General features: G+C 39.3%; 1 protein-coding gene across 4 annotated transcripts in view; it reads right to left on the bottom strand.

Annotated features, from left to right (window-relative positions):
• LOC311604363 (solute carrier family 7 member 13-like) overlaps positions 1-20,104 on the bottom strand; it is a 136,184-nt gene extending 116,080 nt beyond the window's left edge. For 2 of the 4 annotated variants that reach the window (XR_014781462.1, XR_014781463.1), the window contains exons 1-4: positions 19,341-20,104; positions 15,627-15,758; positions 11,818-12,179; positions 8,676-9,338 (exon numbers count right to left, since the gene is read on the bottom strand). Coding sequence is in view for 2 of the 4 variants with exons in the window: in XM_084794156.1 (XP_084650282.1) it covers positions 9,084-9,338; positions 11,818-12,179; positions 15,627-15,758; positions 19,341-20,031 (1,440 nt within the window). In the remaining 2 variants the exon portion in view is untranslated. Of the gene's footprint in view, positions 1-8,582; positions 9,339-11,817; positions 12,180-15,626; positions 15,759-19,340 lie in introns of those variants that run through there. The other 2 variants (XM_084794156.1, XM_084794157.1) reach the window with 2 other exon arrangements.
• Between the last annotated feature and the right edge of the window lie 562 nt (positions 20,105-20,666).

The following is a 20,666-nucleotide window of genomic DNA, read 5'->3' as shown; positions in this document are numbered from 1 at the left end:
TAACCTTGTTAAAGGAAGTGAATCACTAGGGATGGGCTTTGAGCCTTGGAGTCAGGCTCTAAAGTCTTCAGGCCTAAAGCCAGGCCCAAAGTCTTTCCCTCTTCCTGTAGCGCTCACCCCACGATGAGATCATAATTTTTACAGTGCCTGCATAATCTGAATCAATTACACTGGGATGAATAATAAGGCCTTGCAATGTAGTAGAACTACGGCCAATTAGTAGTCCCACTGTGTCTTTTGGTAGAGGGCCAGTGAAATCAGTGGCCACCAACTGAGGCCCCATTTGTGGGGTCAGTAGTGGAGTCTGGTGGTGGAACAGAGATCGAGGCCTGCCCTCTCTCTAGTGGCTCTCTGGGGCGTTGCCATTCTACGGGAGAACGCAGACGCGGCCACTGTTCTGGAGCTCTGGTCTCCTCCGTTGCCCCATATATTTGAGGGCCCTGAGGATGAGGGCCCCGTGTCCCGTTTTTTGGCCATGCTCCCCTAAATCCTGCTGCTAGTGTTTGACCATTAATGTCTTTTTCTGACTGGCATTCATTAGCCCAATGATTTCCTTTACTGCATTCGGGACAGAGGCCAGGCCTACATGGAGGAGGATTTTGACTAGTCTGATTAATCCCCCTGGGATACTGGCATCTGAAATGTCCTTCTTTGCTGCACTTGAAGCAATTTTGAGGACCAGTAATTCCATTTCTATTCCTTCTTTGGGCTGCCTGCATCATGGCTGCAGCCAATCCTGCATTTGATAATGGTCCTCCTATCTCTCTGCAGATCTTTAACCACACATCTAAAGATTTATGTTTGTATGGATTTATAGCTTGTCTACACTCCTTGGTACACTGCTCAAAAATAAGTTGTTTTATCAAAGGCATTGCAGTATCTGGGTCACCGAAGATCTTTCCAGCAGCATCAACTAATCTGGCCACAAAGTCGGCAAATATTTCATTGCCTCCTTGAATAATTTTTGTGAGATTTCCAGATACTTCCCCTCATTTAGGAAGGGCTTTCCATGCCCTTGTGCCAATAAAATTAATTTGCTCAAAAACTTGCACCGGATATCCTGTCTGATGGTTAGCGAAACATCCCTGCCCCATAAGCATATCCTGGTCCCATGCCGGTTGTCCGTTAGCTGCATTGGCAGTTGCCTGCTCAGCTGAGAACTCAATGTAATAAGCTTTCCAATCTAAATAGGCGCCAGGTGAAAGGCAGGCTCGTGCTAAATTTTGCCAATCTGAGGGTGTCATGCAATATCTCCCTAGGGATTCCAACTGTGCCATAACAAAGGCTGTGGTCGTGCCATAAGCATGAACAGACTCAGCCAGTCTTTGGACAATTTTAAAATCCAAGGGTTCGTGATAACGATTCCCTTGTGCATTCTGAAAATCTGAGTAACAATGAGGGGCATTTTGCAAATGAAATTGCCTCCATACCTCAGGACGGGCAGACCTACCTCCCCCTGGTATATGGGGCAGGGGTCTTATTCCACCTGGAGATTTAGGTGGTTCTAGTTCAGGAGCTGAAGGCTGCGTAATCATGATCCCCTTCTTTTTTGGTATAATGCTATCTAGCTGTTCAGCCAACTCCTCTAATTCTTCGTCCTCGGGGCCAGAATCGTCCCTTTCAAACCGTTCCTCTTTCACTTTCCCCAAAATATAATTCCCCATTTTGTCTGAGTCCCGGAACTTTATTGTCTCAAAACCTGAGAACTTAACAATTATGTCCCACTGACCGGGACCTTACCAGCTAGCTGCCCTGGCTGCTGCGAGTTCTGAGATTCCCCATACGGGCCACCAAAATGTCGATGCCGCCCCCAACCAGCAGGAAAGACACCAACACCAGGAACTCTTCTTGCTGCAGTTTTACTCAGGATCCTGGACTACCGGAGTGACCCCGGGAAAAGCTCCCACAGAACCTTTATAGTGTGCCTGGTCCTATCAGAGACTGCCATGTTGTCGCTCCTGGTTGGTGCGTTCGGATCACGCCACCTCACGCTATGCCTTCAGGCATGCGCATAAGGGGCTTGCTCACTGCGCATGTGCATAAGGTTTACTCACTGTGCGTGTGCATAAAGGGGCTCACTGCGCATGTGCAAAAGGGGTGCATTGCACCGGGGAAGCAGCAGGAGGCGCTGCTATCTGTGGCTCTCCACAAAACTCTTGTTAGTAGATGGCCTGCTTTGGATATTTTAGCACAGTAATAAAAGCTGGAATAACACAATGTCAATACAAATTCATTGTATCCCACTTTGTATTCAAAGCTCAAATATCACAATAATACATACTTGACATGCCAGTGGGATGGTTGGTTAGGAAGATAGTGAGTCTGAGAGTAGCCTAGACTAAAAGGTAAGACACTGTTTCAGGAACACACACACACACACACACACACACACACACACACCTTGAATAAGTTTTAACATCTTAACAGTTTTCCAATTAACTGGTGATATAAGCACATTCTTTAATTGTAGATTGGTGGAAATTTAAGATTTTTTCCTTTTTTAACTTTTGCTTTATGTATTGTATATGGGATGTTAATGGAAACTTAAATTGTATATTGCATGTTGGTAGAAACTTAAGATCATTTTGTTTGACATTTATTTAATGTATTATACATGTACAACTTATTTGAAAAGGTGAAAAATAGCTGTTATCACTTGTTCAGGATAGTCAGAGATAGAAATTGGTAGTTGGTCACTTATAAATCTTACTAGATACTAAATTACTTAATTATATGATAAGCTTTAGTTTTTTGTATGTTTTCAAAGGAATAGATAGATGATGGGTAGACTAGATAGAATAATCTTCAAACACTTTAGAGATCCACAGAAAATGGCATTTAATAATAAACAACTTTTATGACAGACACATCCGTTCCTTGCAGCACCTCCAGTCCAATTACACAGGCATCAAGAAATGATAGTGGCAGATAGCCACTGGTCTGAGGAACTTTGCTTATCTCTCCTGCTGATGACAGAATGACCATCTACTATGATCAAGGCTGACACTGAGAAATTGGCTGCCCAGCCTTGCAGAGATTAGGTGGGCCAGTCCTTCAGGATTTCTGCTTTACAGCAGTCTGTGAGATGCTTCAGCCTGGCTGGCTGAAGGCAGGATGCACCTATGATGGAGAGAAACTTATGACAGTCCAGAAGCAGTCTGTCAGATGCTTTGGTCTGGCTGGCTGAAGACTGGACGCCCCAACTATGGAGAGGAATTTGTGACTGTCAAGACAGTCAGCTCTCTGTCCTGTCAATACTTTTGGATGTTGCTTACCTGCACCTCTTTCATGTTAGATAGTTTTTCATTCTGGGGTCTCTGATGAGGTTTAAGACTAGATAGCCATAGTATTAATATAAGTTTAATTTAAAAAAGAAAAAACTTTAGACATTAGGATAAGAAACAGTAGCATAGGGGAGATAGTGAAATAATGTCTTAAAAATTGTTAACTACAAATGGACTGGTCCTTATAAATGTGACTTAAGGGATAATTCTTATTTTGCTGTATATAGTATATTTTATTTAATAAAAGGGGCAGATGAAGAAGAGATAAAAATGTTTTTGTTTAGATCACAATTGAGGGATGAGAAAAAGACTTGTGAGAGAGCAGGTGATGTTTATCCCCTTAGAAGTCAAACCATTATGTGTAGGAGATTGGTTGTTAACCAGCTGAAAAACATCCTTGAACCAATTCTGAGAGGAGGTATAAACGTGAGCAAAAGGAAGAGGTGGGGCCTTTTCGAGACTTGGGATAGTTTTGGCTGTTCATTGTTCTTTGAGATGCTCCTAGAGAGAACCTCTCGAGGGAAGGCTTTGGGGGCTCCGGGTTCCAGCTGAGGTTCCAGGTTCTCATTGCTCCAGGTTCCAGCAGAAGAAATCCTGCTAATTATGCCAGGAGAATCAATGCTCAGAACTGATATCCTTTCGGTTTTGTTATTGTATTCTTTAACCTCCTTTTCCTATTGTTTAGGTTAGTTGGGTTATAAGTGAGATGCTCTCAGTTAATAAGTTTGTAATAAAATATATTTGTTGAGAAAATTGAGCCTACATTTAATACACATTCATTTTACATATGTTTAAATTTCATAAGTTTCGCCATTTTGAAAACTATGCTTTCTTAACAAAATGTATCTCTTCGTTTTAGAATCTTGCAATCATAAATAAGAAGATGGATGCATGTGCCATATATATTTCCATGTTTGGGCTGAGTCATGTTGCAACTGGACTGAGTTTATTAGACTGGCTAACTATAGCTTAGAGAATATATTTCAAGAAAGGACTCCAGTGACCACCCTTTTGGGAGCAGACAGAGCATTCCAGGTGGCAAGTTACAAACAAATATATGATATACAGCACTTAGTCACAATATGGTGATACATACATACATTACATACATACACACATACATATATGCTGTCAAATTTCAGACCAGGAAAGAAGACAGTGTTGTGCATCAGAACAGGACACAAGATGAGTGAGTAATAGTTTTCTCAGACAGTTTCACAACTTACTTTATAATTTATCTTTTTGCTTATTTTTTGCTGCAGACAGTGAGAGTAGATAGACAAGGAATTAGATACAAGACACTGAGGAAAACTACAGCTTTATCTTGGATGCTTTGTCTCTTGGATAGAATGCATCTTTGTGGTTAAACATCCTTGACATTGCAGGTACATCTTTCTAAATGCCACATATGCAAATGAAGGGTCTGCTTAATAAGAAGACCTGTCCGAATTGTGACATCAAGTGCCTTGTGGTTGTGATTCCAAACTGTGGACATTTCAAGAAGATTGTGGGGAGAAATTCCTCAAAAATGAGATTTAAACCACTGTGATTTGAGAGGTAGAGTGGGACATTTTGCCCCTGTGAATTTATCTATCTTATAAGCACTTATAAAATTTTATTTAAAATACACAGCATATTGAATAAGTGGAGAGAGTGGGCACCCTTGTCTTCTGCCATATGACCCTGGGCAACATAGCAAGGTCCTTCTCTGAGACAGAGGGAGAGAGAGAGAGAGAGAGAGAGAGAGAGAGAGAGAGAGAGAGAGAGAGAGAGAGAGAGAGGAGAAATTCCTGGTATACGTCACAGTGTAGAAAAACCTCAAAGTCCCTTGGGACTCTTGGTACTCAATGACTGTGTCTTGTCTTTTCTATATTTTTAATTTTTAATTAATTAATTTATTTATTCACTTTGTATTCCAATCATAACCCCCTCTATATTATCCTCCCAATCCCACTTTCTCTCCCTCTTCCTTGTACTTCCCCTCCCCTAGCCGTCAGAAAAGGGAAGCCTCCCACCACTACCACCTACCCATACCAGCACATGAAATTACATCAGAACTAAATTCACCCTCTACCATGGTGGCCTGACAATGCAGTGCCATCAGGGGAAAGTGAAAGAAAAGCATGCAAGGAAGTCCTTGTCAGAGATAGACCCTGCACCTCTTACTAGAGGACAAACGTGAAGCCTGAGCTGCCCACTGAGTACATATGTGTAGGGGGCCTAGGTCTAGTCCATACATAATCCTTGGTTGGTATTTCAGTCTCTGCCAAGGCCCCCTGGGCTCAGGGTAGTTGGCTCAGTTGGCCTTCTGGTGGAGCTCCTGTTCCCTCTGGCTCCTTCTATCCTTCCTCCCAGTCTTCTACAAGTCTTCATGTATTCCCCCTAATGCTGGCTGGGAATCTTAGCATCTGTTTCAATCTGTTGCTAGGTGGGGCCTCTCAGAGGACAGCTATGCTAGGCTCCCATCTGCAAGCATACCAGAGTGTCATTAACAGTGTGACTGTGCCTGTTCAATAGTATTGTTTCATGAACAGCGTTTCCCCTCAACCAGAGTTAAATGCCCTTAATCTTTCAAGTTTTCCTGAGGAGCAATGAAAGGAGCTACAATGTTAATTCCTTCAAAGCCTACCTCTAAGATCCAGCCTTCAGCTCACAATATTTAAAAAGAACTCATCTACTCCTTTCCAGAGGGCTTTGCACAGGTATAGTAATTGCTTTATGTCACTTTAAGTAACTTTCTGCTGACTAAGCATCAAAAACATCACAAAGACTCCAGCTACAGATTGTTTTTAATAAAATATAATTGTATGATTTCCCCTTCTCTTTCATCCTTTTAATCCCTCCAATATGCCCCTGCCACTTCCTCTCAAAATCATGGCCCCTCTTGTTTACAAAAGGATAAGTAGATAGATGATGGATGAATACATGACAGATAGATGATAAATAAATAGACGTATGATAGATAGATGATAAATAGACAGATAGGAGAAAGAGACAAAGAGAGAGAGAGAAGATGATAGGTAGACGGATGGATAGATCGATGATAGCTGATAAATAAACTGATGATAGATGATAGATAGATAGATAGATAGATAGATAGATAGATAGATAGATAGATAATAGATAGATGTGCCTGAATGTACAAGTACAACCTATTCTGTCTCTTTATTGTCACTGGTACATGAATGATTTCAGAGCTGACTACTTGGTATGCAATCGTCACTTAGTGGAAATCTTCCTAGGGAAGGCTATTTCTCAAGTTCTCAGCATTTCTCAGTCGCGTGTAGTTCTTCATCTAGGGGGTTGGACCCCATGAGATGTCCCTCCTCTAGTTAGTTTGCATGTTGGTTGTTGTACACCTTCAGATCTTTTTAGGCAGCCATGTTGTTGGCCTAACATGTGTGAGGCTGCCCTGCTCATTCCAGAAGACAGTCTCACAGGAGTTGGGCTGTGCTTCATAAAGTACAACATCTGCTGCACTTGCCATCCAGCTTTTTAAAAACTCCAAAAGGAGAATGGGCTTTGAGTGCAGGTATGACGTCAGAAAGTATGTAAGCCAGTAAAAACAAAAACAAAAACAAAAAAACAAAAACAAAAACAAAAACAAAAACAAAACAACCCATTGTGCATATTTCCTGTAAGCAAAAGAAAATATTATCTTTCAGCGATACGTTTTTCCTTTAAAAGTACAAAGCTGTTGTGATAAGATTGGAATCAGCAGTCAATGAAATTCTAGGTGGAATTCTGCTTGTGCTCAGTAAGAGCCTTGAGACTCAGAAAAAGAAGAGAATTACAGAAATCACTGGTTTTTATGAGGAACACCTTGTCCTAGTACATTTTGTTGTTTTAATGAGTTCTGTTTATGGCAAGGTACTGAACGTGTTTTACATAAATTGAAATTTTATACTAGATAAGTATGCAATATTATTACATAAAGCTCCAGACAAGGTGAGACAAGCTCTAACCTTAATCCAATTCAAAGAGCTTTCCTACAAGGGGCTCCAGGGACTTCTCATGGTACAACAGAGCATGTTCTCAGCAAAACACAGTGTTTTGTGGAAAGTTTATGTCCTAGCATTCTCCTTGCTATCTTAAGTTGTTGAGTTTTCCACAACATTCATTTGGGTACTATGCCTGTTTTGCTTCTAGCAATTTTGAATAACAAATAGTCACTACATACTCTTGACACTCCTTGGGCTAAATCATGGGTGTTACTAGTATGGTTATTTAAAATAAATAAATAAAATAATATAGGGGCTTAATTTTTAACATAAAATTTGATATTTATCATGTGCCAATTACTGACTCTCTTTTAATGTTTAGTCTATTACTTCATTTAATTCTCATTTTAAGAAAGCCTATTTAAAGCTAGGCTTATGACTGTAGTCTCAGATCTTGGGAAGCTGAGATAGGGGTATTCTGAGTATGAGGGCAGCCTAGGGTACACAGTGATACTCATCCAAAGAATGAATGAATGAATGAAAAAAGAAAGAAAGACAAAGGAAGAAAGAAAATTCAGGAGCATAAAGGCCAATCTACATGCTGTTGTGTTTGACTGTGAAATGCCTCCAGAGGCTCAAGGGTTTGAGCACTTGGTTCCCAAGTACTGTTTGGGAGCCTTGTGAAACCTTCATAGGGTGGAGTCTTGCTGGATGCAAAGGGTTACTAGGAACCAGTTTTGGGGCTCTGTGGGATGGCCTCGCTTCTGTTCACATCCTACTTCCCAGACAGCAACTGTGACAGGCAGCATCTTGTTCCTGCCACCATACATTCTGCCTATTTCATTGTCTTCCTGTCCAATGAACCCTCTAGCACTGAAGCCAAAATAAGCCCTTTCTTCCTGAAACTACATTTGCCAGGGTATTTTATCACAACAACAGGAAAGATAGCTAACATGGCCCCTAAGAACACTATATTTGGCCACTTTTACTAGTTAAAATACTTTTAGTTTGAAGGTGAAAAGCTTGGTAAATGTGTCTATATCAGTCTGTACTAGTTTTTTTTTTTTCTGTTCCTGTGAAAAAACACTGGCCAAAACCAACTTGGAGAAAAAAGGGGTTTCTCTTAACTTTCAGATCCCATCCCATCAGTGAGGAGCTGCAGGAACTGAAAAGAGGCTCACCCTGTCAGTCTACTGCTAGGAAAGGCTGAGGCAGGGGGAGTGCTGTGACCTCAAGCCAGCTTGCACTAACGTGAGCTCCTGTCTCTAAAATAAACAAAACAACAACAAAAATACCTATTAAGGTTGTTTTGTTTTGTTTTGTTGTGCTACTGAAAAATTAAAACTATGAGAGAATGTTTATTTTCAATCATTAACCTTTATTATAAGGACACATTAAGTGGGAAATAGATGAGGTAAACAGACTGAGAAAGGCGTCATTAATATGTGACGCTACACAAGGAGGAATTTTTTTTTTATTGAAGCAGAGATTGGTTGTGTGTAACACTTTCTTTTCTATTTTTCTTTTGCAAATGTGTATGGGTGTTTTGCCTACACGTATAGCTGTACACCATATGGGTGCACTGCCTGCAGAATCCAGAAGAGAATACTGGATCCTCTGTGACCAGAGTTACAGATAATGTGGTCTGGGAATTGAACTCCAGTCCTCTGAAAGAGCAACTGGTGCCCTTAACAGCAGAGCCATCTCTCCAGCCACTCTGTTCGCCATTTGAAAACCAGGAACTCCCTGGGTACTTTTCTATCCACCATTTCAGTTTCCATCTTTGCCATCTTTACTGGCCTAGCTTCCACTTGACCTTTGTCTGGAACGTGCAGCAGTTATAAAAGGCTATTCTTTTTCAGTTTTCTACTTCCCATATGGGATCATCAGATGCATCAGGGATGCAAATATTAAACAGCAGCTGCAGAAAGCAAGTCAACTTTTGAAACCACACCAGCTTCACTTTAAAGTGTATAAATGGCACATACAACAGCAGTCCACTGAGGAGGAAGAGGAACACATAGATGTAGTGCATCTTTGGAGACTTGACCAGGGGAATCAAAACCAAGCACAGGGTGATGGCCAGGGCTAACAGTATTAACGGTAAAAACACCTGGAATGGAAACATAACATTGAAGAAAGTAATTAGATGTAAAAATCCACATGTGACGGCTGAATGTTCACGAAAGTAAAAATCATGTGAAGCTGATGATAGAAACTGGGCTAAGTCAGTCTTTGTGTTAGGTCAATTTTGTCAGGACTCAGAATGTCACAGTGAAAGGAAATGCTGGAGATTCCTCAGGGAAGGTGCTGGCTGGGGACTCATCAGAATCTAGTTTTGATTCTTCCTGAGTGGAGATAGTCAGAAGCAGATGCCGAATAGTATGGTCACCTGCAGGCACCGGTGGTACGAACATATTCAAAAGGAGCGTCTAGATACACCCACTGGGGCTCCAGGCAATCTGCCCTAGACATTATTTTAAATGGGTGAGCAAGTTAAGAGAAAAACTTCTTTTAACCCTCTGTTAACCGAGTTATTATCAACAGTTAACTATTAGGATTGCATAGGTCTCACATACTAACAAAGGAACAAAAGGAAGAGCAAATTCTTTGTCTGAAATAATCCTATTTTTGTTTTGGCCAGATCCTAAAGATTCATCCTAGGTACCTGGATTATGCTAGAAATATAAACATGCAACACCTAACATTACAACATTACCCTGAGTTTTTTTTTCCCTCAAGGATCCCACTAAGTAGCTCAGGTTGGCCTTGAACTCATAGTTTTCCTGCCTCAGGTTCCCAAAAGTGTCTAAATTAACTTGAATTATAGACATATACCATCTGGCTCTAGGCAATCAATTCTGAGATATATGTAGAAAACATGAATCTATCTCAAATTGTATGATATAGCTAGTTGAAATTATGAAACTTTTTAATGAGAGTGTTATTCAGTTGAGTCTTAAGTAACAGTTTCCTTTTAATTATTTAAAGGCCGTTAAGAAAAATAACTCACCACCTCATAGATCATTATTTTTGTCAAATACTTGAGGGAAAGATATGAGCATTCATAATGTCAGATAAGAAATATTTAACCATTTGTTCTTAAAGTTGCCCTTACCATCCTTTTAAAGCAAAGATAACTCAAATAATAATAATGTAATGATAGCTATTAATGTCATGCCCTGGATTTTTGCATACGTTCACTTATATAATACGCACAAGATTCTGAGGAGGCAAACATTAACTGTGTTTATTGTAGATAGGAAAGATGTGTCAGCAGTGAAATGAAAGCAAGCTTAGAAAAGGATATGAGGAACTAGACATGAGCCCAACTCTTAATGATTACCTTGTATTTCTTGATGTGCTTCAAGTCTATAAAAATGCATGACCTCTCTGCAATGTGCCTATCCACGGTATAAGCTTGACTCAGAAAACAACAAAGAAGCAAAGGATTTTAAAAGTATACAGATGTGAAATTCAGAGGACAGGACCTCCCAGGAAGGTACTCCAAGCAGATGAGGAGCACCTTATACTAGCATTATACTAGATACATATGGGCCCTCTCTGATCATCCTCTGGTTGTCACTGTCAGTGTATTGGTTACTATTCACTGAGTGTCCAAATAGGTGACACCCTGCCTAAGAATGAGGACCGAGTCAAATTTATTTCAGTATCCAGAGAAGAGATCCTAACAAGGTACTTGAAATAAAGTCACGCCTCAATGTGTCCTCAAATATCCAAGAGCTTTGTGATGGCTGAATGAACGAAACAGAAGGGAAGACTGAAAAGAAAAGATAGTGGTAAATCAACAAAGTTGGTAATGATGACATCACTTCCTTTCACTCTAGGTTCTTATATTTTATACTTAGCGAGAGTCAAACTCTCTAAAGAGACTGCTGATATTTGGATATTGGCTTTATTTTGTGCTATATGAGCTTTGACAAGTGGCATACCTTCTATAAACCCATTTCCTCTTCTCTAGTATGGATATAAACAGGAAGTGGTATCTAACTTTCCTAGAACAGGAGATTCTACAGCAAAGCTGTGAACATGCTGCCAGCCAATCAAGACTATTCCAGTATGTACAAAGGCTCTGCCCCCCAATAATATCCTGTTATGAAAGAATGCTCTCCTTATCCATGCCATATTTTCTCCCCTCAAGTTTATAAACAAAAAGTTGAGAAGGAATCCGTTTATGATCTAAGTAAATAAGCTAATATTTCAGGACAGTAAATATCATCTATGACTTGACTTTCTGTCTCCTGTCTATCATTTGCTATATCTGTCTTTACTGTAAAAGACACAGTGTGTGTAATAGCTATATTAGTCAGCTAGGCAACCTCAGGTCAAATGACCTCCAATGGTCTGTTCCACCACCCCAATACACCTGCCTTTCTCACTAACAAATCCTTACATTGAACCTTTGAGATTTCATAGTAAGTAAAACCTATTCACCATGAAAATGCAGTCCAGTCTCTATATTTGCTTCTCAATTTCCTGAGTAACACATCTGCATTTGGCTCTCTGAATATACTCTTCAAATACACAGTCATTTGTCTTATTTCAAATGGAACAAATGTATTTATCTTTACCTTATATGGTCTGTGTAGATTAGGGTCCTGGTACCTTAGTTTCAAGATTCCTAAAATAGTTAAGAAAGTCCAAAGAGAACCAACATAATAGAGATAGTTTATCAGGTCAAGTAGATTTGTTAAGATAATTGCAACGGATCCCACACAGACATCTAGAAGCACAGCTAGGAAGGGTGAGGAGTGAACATTAAGGGTACCAAGCACCAGTGGCAGCTGGCCTTGGTGGCTTGCAATATATGTTATTCTTGCTGTCTCCAATACATTAATCACAAGGTTGCTAAACAACGAAGCAGAGATAGCAAAAGGAACAGTCCATGTGAACTGGGGGATGACCCTGTCAGTCCAGGTAAGAGCCACAGCATCTGCAGAGGAAAAAGCACACAAAAAGAGATGTATTAAGAAAGAGAATCTGATGATAAATCTTTATACAATAAGATTTCAAAGACATAACATAAACTCTTAAATATAAACATATATATATGAAGGGAACTTTGTTACTTCCTTTTTCACATTTAAGTATTATTTGGGCTTGTACCTATTTCAGCTCACCGTACTGCGTGAAAGGTTGGTTTTAGCCAAGCGTGGTAGCACACACCTTTAATCGCAGCACTCATGAGGCAGAGGCAGGTGGATCGCTGTGAGTTCAAGGCCAGCTTGCTCTACAATGTGAGTCCAGGACAGCCAAGGCTACACAGAGAAACCCTGTCTCAAAAAACAAACAAAAGAAGAAGAAGAAGAAGAAGAAGAAGAAGAGGAGGAGGAGGAGGAGGAGGAGGAGGAGGAGGAGGAAGAGGAGGAGGAATGGTTGATTTTATGTCTTTCCCAAAGGACCAGGAACTTTTTGAAGGCAAATAACCCACATGCCTTTTCTATAACATCATTATTTAATTCCAACTCATAGAGATCCACCTGCCTCCACCTCAAAAGGGATAAAATTAAAAGCATGCACCTCCAACCCCAGATTATGAACTTTTTTTTTTTTTTTTTGAGCTGGAGAGAGTTCAATGGTTAAGAGCACTGGTTGCTCTTCCAGAGGACCCGGGCTCAGGTCTCAGCACCCACAATCATCTGTAACTCCAATTCCAGAGACTCCAACAGCCTCACACCAACACACATACACGCAAAACAACAATGCACATGAAATAAAAATAAATAAGAGTTTTTTTAATTTAAAAGAGGGGTTTTAAAAAAAGAACTTCATTTCAGAGATTGGACATCTACAAATTAAATACCTTACATGTGACTGCCTGCTTTCTTTTCTATATAAGCCTCAGAAACTTGTATTATCACAGATTGCAAAGTGCCTCAAATAAAATGTTGCAACAATTCACACTATATTATAAAAATCCCATATTCTCTTGGAATATCTCTATGTCATTGATTGAAAGCATGCCTCCAGCCATTCAAATTACTAACTCTCTGGAGCTTACCTCATTGGTTTGTAACCATCTCTGTAGTTATATAAATCATGCACCCCATAAAGAAAAAAAAGTCACTCACAGGCTCATCCCAGCTGAGTACCATTTTTCACTGGTGCCTTTCTGTTCTGCGTGAAAGCATAGAGCTTTTTCCATCACTAAACCATCATAAACATTGTCCCTTTCAGTGTCCATCACTTAATGGACAATATGACCTTCTTTAAAAAAAAAAAAACCTCAGAGTTGCGTCAGGGAGGAAACAACATAGGTAAAGTGCTTGTTGTGCTGCCACATCTGAAGACCTGACTTCCAACCCTGCAACTCACATGGCAGAAAGAGAGAGTCAACTTTTGGAAGTTGTTCTTTGACCTCCACATGTGCAACACGATGCACATGCATATGCACACAAAATAAGTAAATAACATGCAATTTAAATTTTTAAGCAAAAACCCAGGATGGTCTATTACATAGAACTTAGCTGAATAATGCAAACTTATTGGATATGTTGATGGCTTTTAATACTGATAATAAGATGGCCTTCCCTAAAGTTACACTTTTATATATAGTTCTGATTATTTTCTCAACTTGAATTTCTAAAGCAGTCTAAGTACATGTATTAAAGCTTTAAAGAAATAATTCAGATTTTAGATCAAGTCTGAGGATTATAAGCCTGAAAAAGGCAGTGATTAAAACAAAATTACAAACAACAGTAGAAGCTTCCCGAGTTTCTCATACAAGCTTTAAAACTATTGTGATAGCTACAAAATTGTTGCAATTGATATGATATTCCAGAGATTTTACAGTTCTTTAATAATCAATATATCCAGAGCACCAGCTATAGTCATATAGTCATAAAGAATGCCAGAATTCCTGAACTACAGCCTCAGTGTCACTGGCAAGTGGCCCTGACCACAATCATAGCTGCCATTATAAACCAGTGGTTTGCAATCTGTGGGTTTCAACCCCTTTGGAATTGAATGACTCTTTCACAGGAATCATATATCAGATATCCTGCACATCACACATTTACATTACAATTCATAACAGTAGCAACATTACAGTATGAAGTAGGAATGAAAATAATTTTATGATTGGAGGGTACCACACATAAGGAACTGGATTAACTGGTCTCAGCATTAGGGAGGTTAAGAAGCACTGTTATAAATGAACCCTGACAGCTCTGAAGTAGCTTGTGAATCAGTGCGTTTGTCCAGGGTTGAACTTGGTTTGTTCCCACAGAAGCCTGGTCCTATCTCACCTCTCATGCCAAAGATACCTAGACCCTTGATGAATTAAATCTGGTGTGGGATGCTACCTTGCAGCATTCTATGGTGTAGTCACATTGCAATTGAGTCAAGTCACTGGAGTTTTTATATTAAACCTACTCTGAGCTTTGAAGTCTCCCTAAGTAAACAAATGATCATGTTTGAGGAGTTAGGAATCCTAAACATCCTGATTTTACCATTTGAAAAATATACAGTGTAATAGATTACCATATGATACCTTATAAACATGTGGTTCTAGGTCAGTAAGGAGACTTACCTCCATCAAATAGTCATCAAAGCAAGAAGAAATTGCTCAATATTGCTTAGTCCAATGTTACTATACGACACATCTATCTCAGAAGGTGATGACTTGAGATGTGATGTTGGCATGAGAAAACAGCTAGTCTTCAATTTTCTCTGCTTTTCATTTAAATTTTTTTTTATCCCTTGAATCTGCTATGCATCTCTCTTTAAGAGTTTCTTGTTTACTTCTTTTTCAAAAAAGGTCTCTCTAAACTAAAGATCCTCCAACCTCAGCTTCTCAAGGACTCTAGCAGGCTCTAGATCACAGGCATGTAGTGTCACACCTTGGATATTCTTTAGTTCTTTATTCTTCAACTTTGGCTTTAATCAAAGTTTCAATATGTTTAGGGTCATTGGTCAGCATAAAATTTGGAGTAATTTGAGATAAATATCTATTTAAATATTAATAATATTGATTATAGTCATCAACTAACTATTAGTGTTTACTTATTCAGATGTTAATATCCCTCATCTCAAATTTGTCACATGAATTACTGAAAATCAAGCATGTGTAAGTATTAATAAACATAATTACTGATTATGCAGTATCACTACACCTGAGGTCATGCAAACAGTTTTGAATCTGTGTCATCCATCTGCATTATACATACCTTTTTCACATTATCAGAAAATGTATAATTATGGTTAAAATGAATCTCCCTTTTAAACCAAACCATACTTTCTCCATCCTGTTTTTACAACATCATAAATGGGTCTCTATATAGAATAATGAAGACTGTGCAGCCATCCCAACTGGCAAACTGTTCTAATTGTGCATAAAACTGCATTTTATTAACTGTCTTTGCTATTTGTGTATACAAACCTGAAGAAAGAATTTCCCTGGGTGACAGAATTGTCAGGTAGGAAATATTAGCCAGTAAATACACCATGGTTACCAGAGGCATCGCTGTAAATATGGCTCTAGGAATTGTTTTGCTGGGTTTCTTCATCTCCCCTATAATACATAAAAAAATTAGACTTGGGAAAAATTACTTCTTAAACTTATATAAAAGTTTTACGTGTTTCAAAAATGGGACTGCATCATTTCCATTTATCTATTAATGATATCTGCTACGCTCATGATCAGGAGCCTAGCATAGCTGTCCTCTGAGAGGCTCCACACAGCAGTGGACCAAAACAGATGCTGAGATGCACAACCAAACATTGGTCAAGGATCAAGGAGCCTTATAAACCATCCTTTTGTAAAACAAAACAGAAAACAAGTTTGGAGATGTAGCTCACTAATGAAGTTCTTTTCCAGCATGGAGCTAGCTGCTATAGAAAGAGTAAGGAGTGAATACAGATCTAATTTGAATTCTGCTTGCTACTTACTGCTTGTGGGCCTCTTATTGTTTAGCCTTTTGTTAGAAGGGGCTTAGTCACTGTTCCATTATCATGACCATGGCAAATCTTATAAAAGAAAGCATTTGCCTGGGTGCTTGCTTACATTTTCAGACAGTTTGTCCATTGCTATCAAGGCAGAGAACATGGCAACATGGCAGCATATCAGTAGGCATGGTGCAGGAACAGTAGCTGAGGTCTTTATGTCTTGATCCACAAGCAGAGAGAGGGAGTGGGAGAGAAGTAGGCCAGGCATGGTCTAAACCTCAAAGCCTACCTAGTAACACACTTCCTCCAACAAGGCCATAGCCCCCAATCCTTCTAATCCTTTCAAACAGTTTCATTCCCTGGTGACTGAGCATTCAAATATATGAGCCTACACTTTATTCAAATCACCAAAGGAAGAAATTGTGGTGCAACAAAATTCCAATCATAGTACCTTTTAAAAATGGTTATTGTTGGGCTGGATTATATCTCAGCAGTAGAACACTTGCCTAACATGTGAAGGACAAAATTTGACCCCTAGCACACACCTGTGCCTCCCCCAACAGAGGCTATTTTAATAGCTATGGTATTAGTTAAAGCTTGGAACAAGCAAAAGAGCAACTTTTAAAATTAACTATATTTTCTTCTGGGCCTTTTAGTTATTCTCACTATAAAGTTTGTTTGTAGAAAGATGACAGAGATCATAATTTAATTTATAAGAGGCTTATATAATAAGAGGTCATTATTGTGACACTTTATAATAACAGCCAAACAGGCAGCAAATATCCTTGGGCTTTGATCTTGAAAGACAAGTTGTTCTGACACTATTTATCAGATACTGATAAATCATATTTCATAAATAGAAGTGCTACATAGAAATCTTAAAACTTATTTAGTAAATTAACTTCTGCCATACACATTGAGAGACTGCCAAATCCTAACTACTAACTTGACAGGGAAGAAGTAAATGGTTTTTGGTTTGGTTTTTCTTTTGAAACAGTGTCCTGAACCCATCATGAGGCCAAACTGGCCTTGAATTACTGATCATCCTCTTGCACCTCTCAAGTGATCATATTATAGGCGTAATACACCACACATAGGTTTATGGAGTGCAGGGACAGAATGCACTGAAATTCCCACAGACTTTTATTTACCTTCAGCTGTTTGGAAGGAGTTCTACATTAGTTTACAGATTATTAAGTGTTGTAGACCTTTCTTTATCTAATTTATCTAATTACATAACGATAAAACATCTCCAGCATCAAAACAAGATAAAATTACCTCAAAGTATATCTTTTCTGAGGAGTGTGCGCACACATGAGCATGCACACAATGATACACAAACACATGTGCACACATACACACATGTGCACACTCACACACACGTTCAATTATTTACACACACACACACACACACACACACACATACACACACTCAGTTTAAGTCACAAACTTCAGGCGAACTAACCCAGCCTTCTTTTCTTACTCATTTTTTTATCCCAATGTAAACTAACTTTTAACCACAAAGCTCATCATTAATATCACACTTAACCAAAGAAGAACATTCTGATCTCTTCGCAGATTCCTCAACTTCTGGAACATTTAGGCTTGTGGAAAGCCCCCTCTTTTGGGAACATATGAGGGCTTATTCTTTATGATTCTTTAAGCCTTCTGTGCTTTCTTACTGGTTTTATTTTTTCTACCTACTGCAGAAGAGTTGACATTCTCCAGTCATCCATTCCCAATTCTATGCTTTTCCTCATTATACTTGCTTGAACATTCTTACCCATTATCAAGGCCATAAGGCATCAAATGAAAGCAGTTGTATGGTCTCTCGTCATTTCCTGCCATGCCTTACATGTGCTCTCTCTGTTTCTGGTTTTCATTCTTACTCTTTAAGGCTGGGAAGGTTTTATTCTATTCAAATTGCTAGTTCTTTGCAGATAGTAACAATTAAATTGACGTCTTTTCTACTGAACTTGCTTTTACCACATCATTTCTTTATGGCTAGTATTAAATTCCTATACAATTATTTGTTTTTAAGATAAATAACTATACCAATCTTAAGTCATAATAACAATTTTAGAGATTTAAAGAGAAAGTGTGGGGAGGAGAAAATAGCTGCTATGGTTAGGAAGCAGGGAAAGAATCCATGAAAATAATGGGAGGTTTATTCAAGAGGCAAGCCCATTCATATTTAACATGAAAAATGAAAGCTGTCAAAGTAACTTTTAGGTTGATGGGGGAGTAACATAATTAAAGAGAAGAGACTCTGGTGGTAAGAAGGCAGAGTTCAGAGATAGAGGTCAACCATGAAATCAAAAAGAGGAGGAACAAGTTTCTAAAGGGAAAAGTATTACATTGTGCACAAGAGCCATCAAGACAATTATGATTCTCTTGTGTTCAAAAACCCTAAAGTGCCTGGTGCAAGTGCAAAGCAAAGTCTAGTGCATGGTGCTCTTCTCAGAGTGAGCAAGGAAGCAGTGCCCCACAAGACACTGGCAGCCCTGCACTCCCATGGTAAACAAAAGGTCATGAAGCTACAGGAGAAATTTCACTTCATGTGTCCAGAGGGCCATGGTGAGGGGTGAGGAGATGGGAGCCTCTGCTAGGCTCTCATGAGCATTGGTACTTATAATAATAAAAATCTTTAGGGAGGGGCTTGTGCTAGGCATAGTCCGTAACTGCTCTACTACTACTGAGCTACGCCCCTACCCCATCTCCCAATTATATTATTATATGAGCCTCTAGTCACACATTCATCCATGAAAGAAATTTTCAGAATAAAAAAAATGTGATTCTAAAAATAATTGAATAAAAAGAGTGAGTCACACCCTCATGTATCACAGCCATTTACCACAGCAGTATAGTCTGGTTTTATATTTTTCAAGGATCCACAGTTTCACAGGAGGGAAATCTGAGCATCCACACAGTAACAGAAAGAAAACTACATTAATCAGTGGCCTCATATTCCTGGCCCCAGGAAAATAATATGAAAAGGAGAAGATTTGGTTTCCTTGATTGTTTTCATAGAGGTTTGAAATGGATTAAGTATGAAAAAGAATTAAGAGCTGGTGATTTAGGAAGTAAAAATAGAAGATCATTAAATTCTCTTTTATAAGATGATAGTCAATAAACAATGAAATATGCTCACTTCATACATGCAATGTATCAGCCATGGCTTCATTTTCTCCCCGAGATTGATCATTACCTGCTACATACATAAAGCATGCCCCACCAGAAAATGCAAAGTATCCTTGGAAGATAGCTTCTATGAGCTGAGAGACATCTGGAACCTCGTGGTCAAAAGCATTCTGAAGTCTTCGCATATTCTCCTTCTTCCCTCTCACTAGTATGAACACCCCGCTAAAGGAAATGAAGCCGAGTATGCCTAGCTTCAGCACTGTGCTCACTGTCTGAAGCCATGACAGTTCCTTCACACCACGAGAATTCAAAATCCCCACAATCCACAGCACCGCCAAGGCCAGACATTTTTTGGGTAGATTCGGGGCAGAGCAACTGGGATAGAAAGGCTGAATGCCGTACTCTGCAAGTAGCAGAGCTTGGCTAGCAATTACTCCTGGGCCCAGAAAAAAGGCGGTCCAAAGTCTTAGGAATGCCATCATGGGGCCAAAGCATCTCCTGAGAAAATAATAGTGAGCCGCGGTGTAGGGGAAAGTTATCCCGACCTCTGCGAAGCAGAGAGCAGTGATCAAGGAGAGCACCGCACAGGCAGCCCAAATACACAAGGAGATTCCCACATTCATGCCAGAGTACTGCAGTACTCCTTTGGGGGACACAAAAATTCCTGCCCCAATTATATTAATAATTAAAAAATTTGTTCCCCAGAAATATCCAAGTTCTCTCTTAAGCCGTATTTTCTTCTCTGTATCCATTGCCATTGAGAAAACTCAACAGTTTGTCAACGTTTCTGCCTACAGGATTATGGATGCTCTGAAATATAATTGTGACGCCCTTTTTGTTCTGCCTATTAAATATGGTCTATTTTCAATAATTAACAAAGTGTGTGTGACACATTTAAAATAGATTACCTGTAAAGGCTTAGTTTGACTCTTCTTTTAATAATTATCAAAATAGGGCATTCAATTGAAAGGGAATTTTTAAAAAACCAAGGTTTTGGAAATGGGAATAAAGACCTTTCTTGTTGAAGCTGCAAAGAACTTGTCTATATTGTCTTCACTACATTCAAGGATAAGCTAAACTGGCAAGATTAAGTGGGTAACTTAAAAACCACAGGGAAAGACATGAGGCAGAAGAAATTTCCAAGCCTAGAACCACTAGGTTTTTCTGTGGGTATTGTCTGTCTGTCTGTTTGTGAACTGGGTCTTGCTATATACCTCCAGTTGCACTGGGTCTTGCTATATATACAAGGCAAGGCTACCCTTATACCATTCCTCTTGCTTCTGCCTCCACATAGCTAGAGTTATCAGCATGCATACCATACCCAGACTGAATGGCTATTTTAAAATAAGGGAAAAGATTAGGAAAGAAACATAATGAAAGTACATTGGAAAAT

The sequence above is a fragment of the Acomys minous genome (assembly GCF_964271855.1).
Source record: "Acomys minous genome assembly, chromosome: 1".
Classification (NCBI taxonomy): Eukaryota; Metazoa; Chordata; class Mammalia; order Rodentia; family Muridae; genus Acomys; species Acomys minous.
The sequence above is the reverse complement of the archived record's forward strand: the minus strand, read 5'-3'. Positions and strand labels throughout refer to the sequence as shown.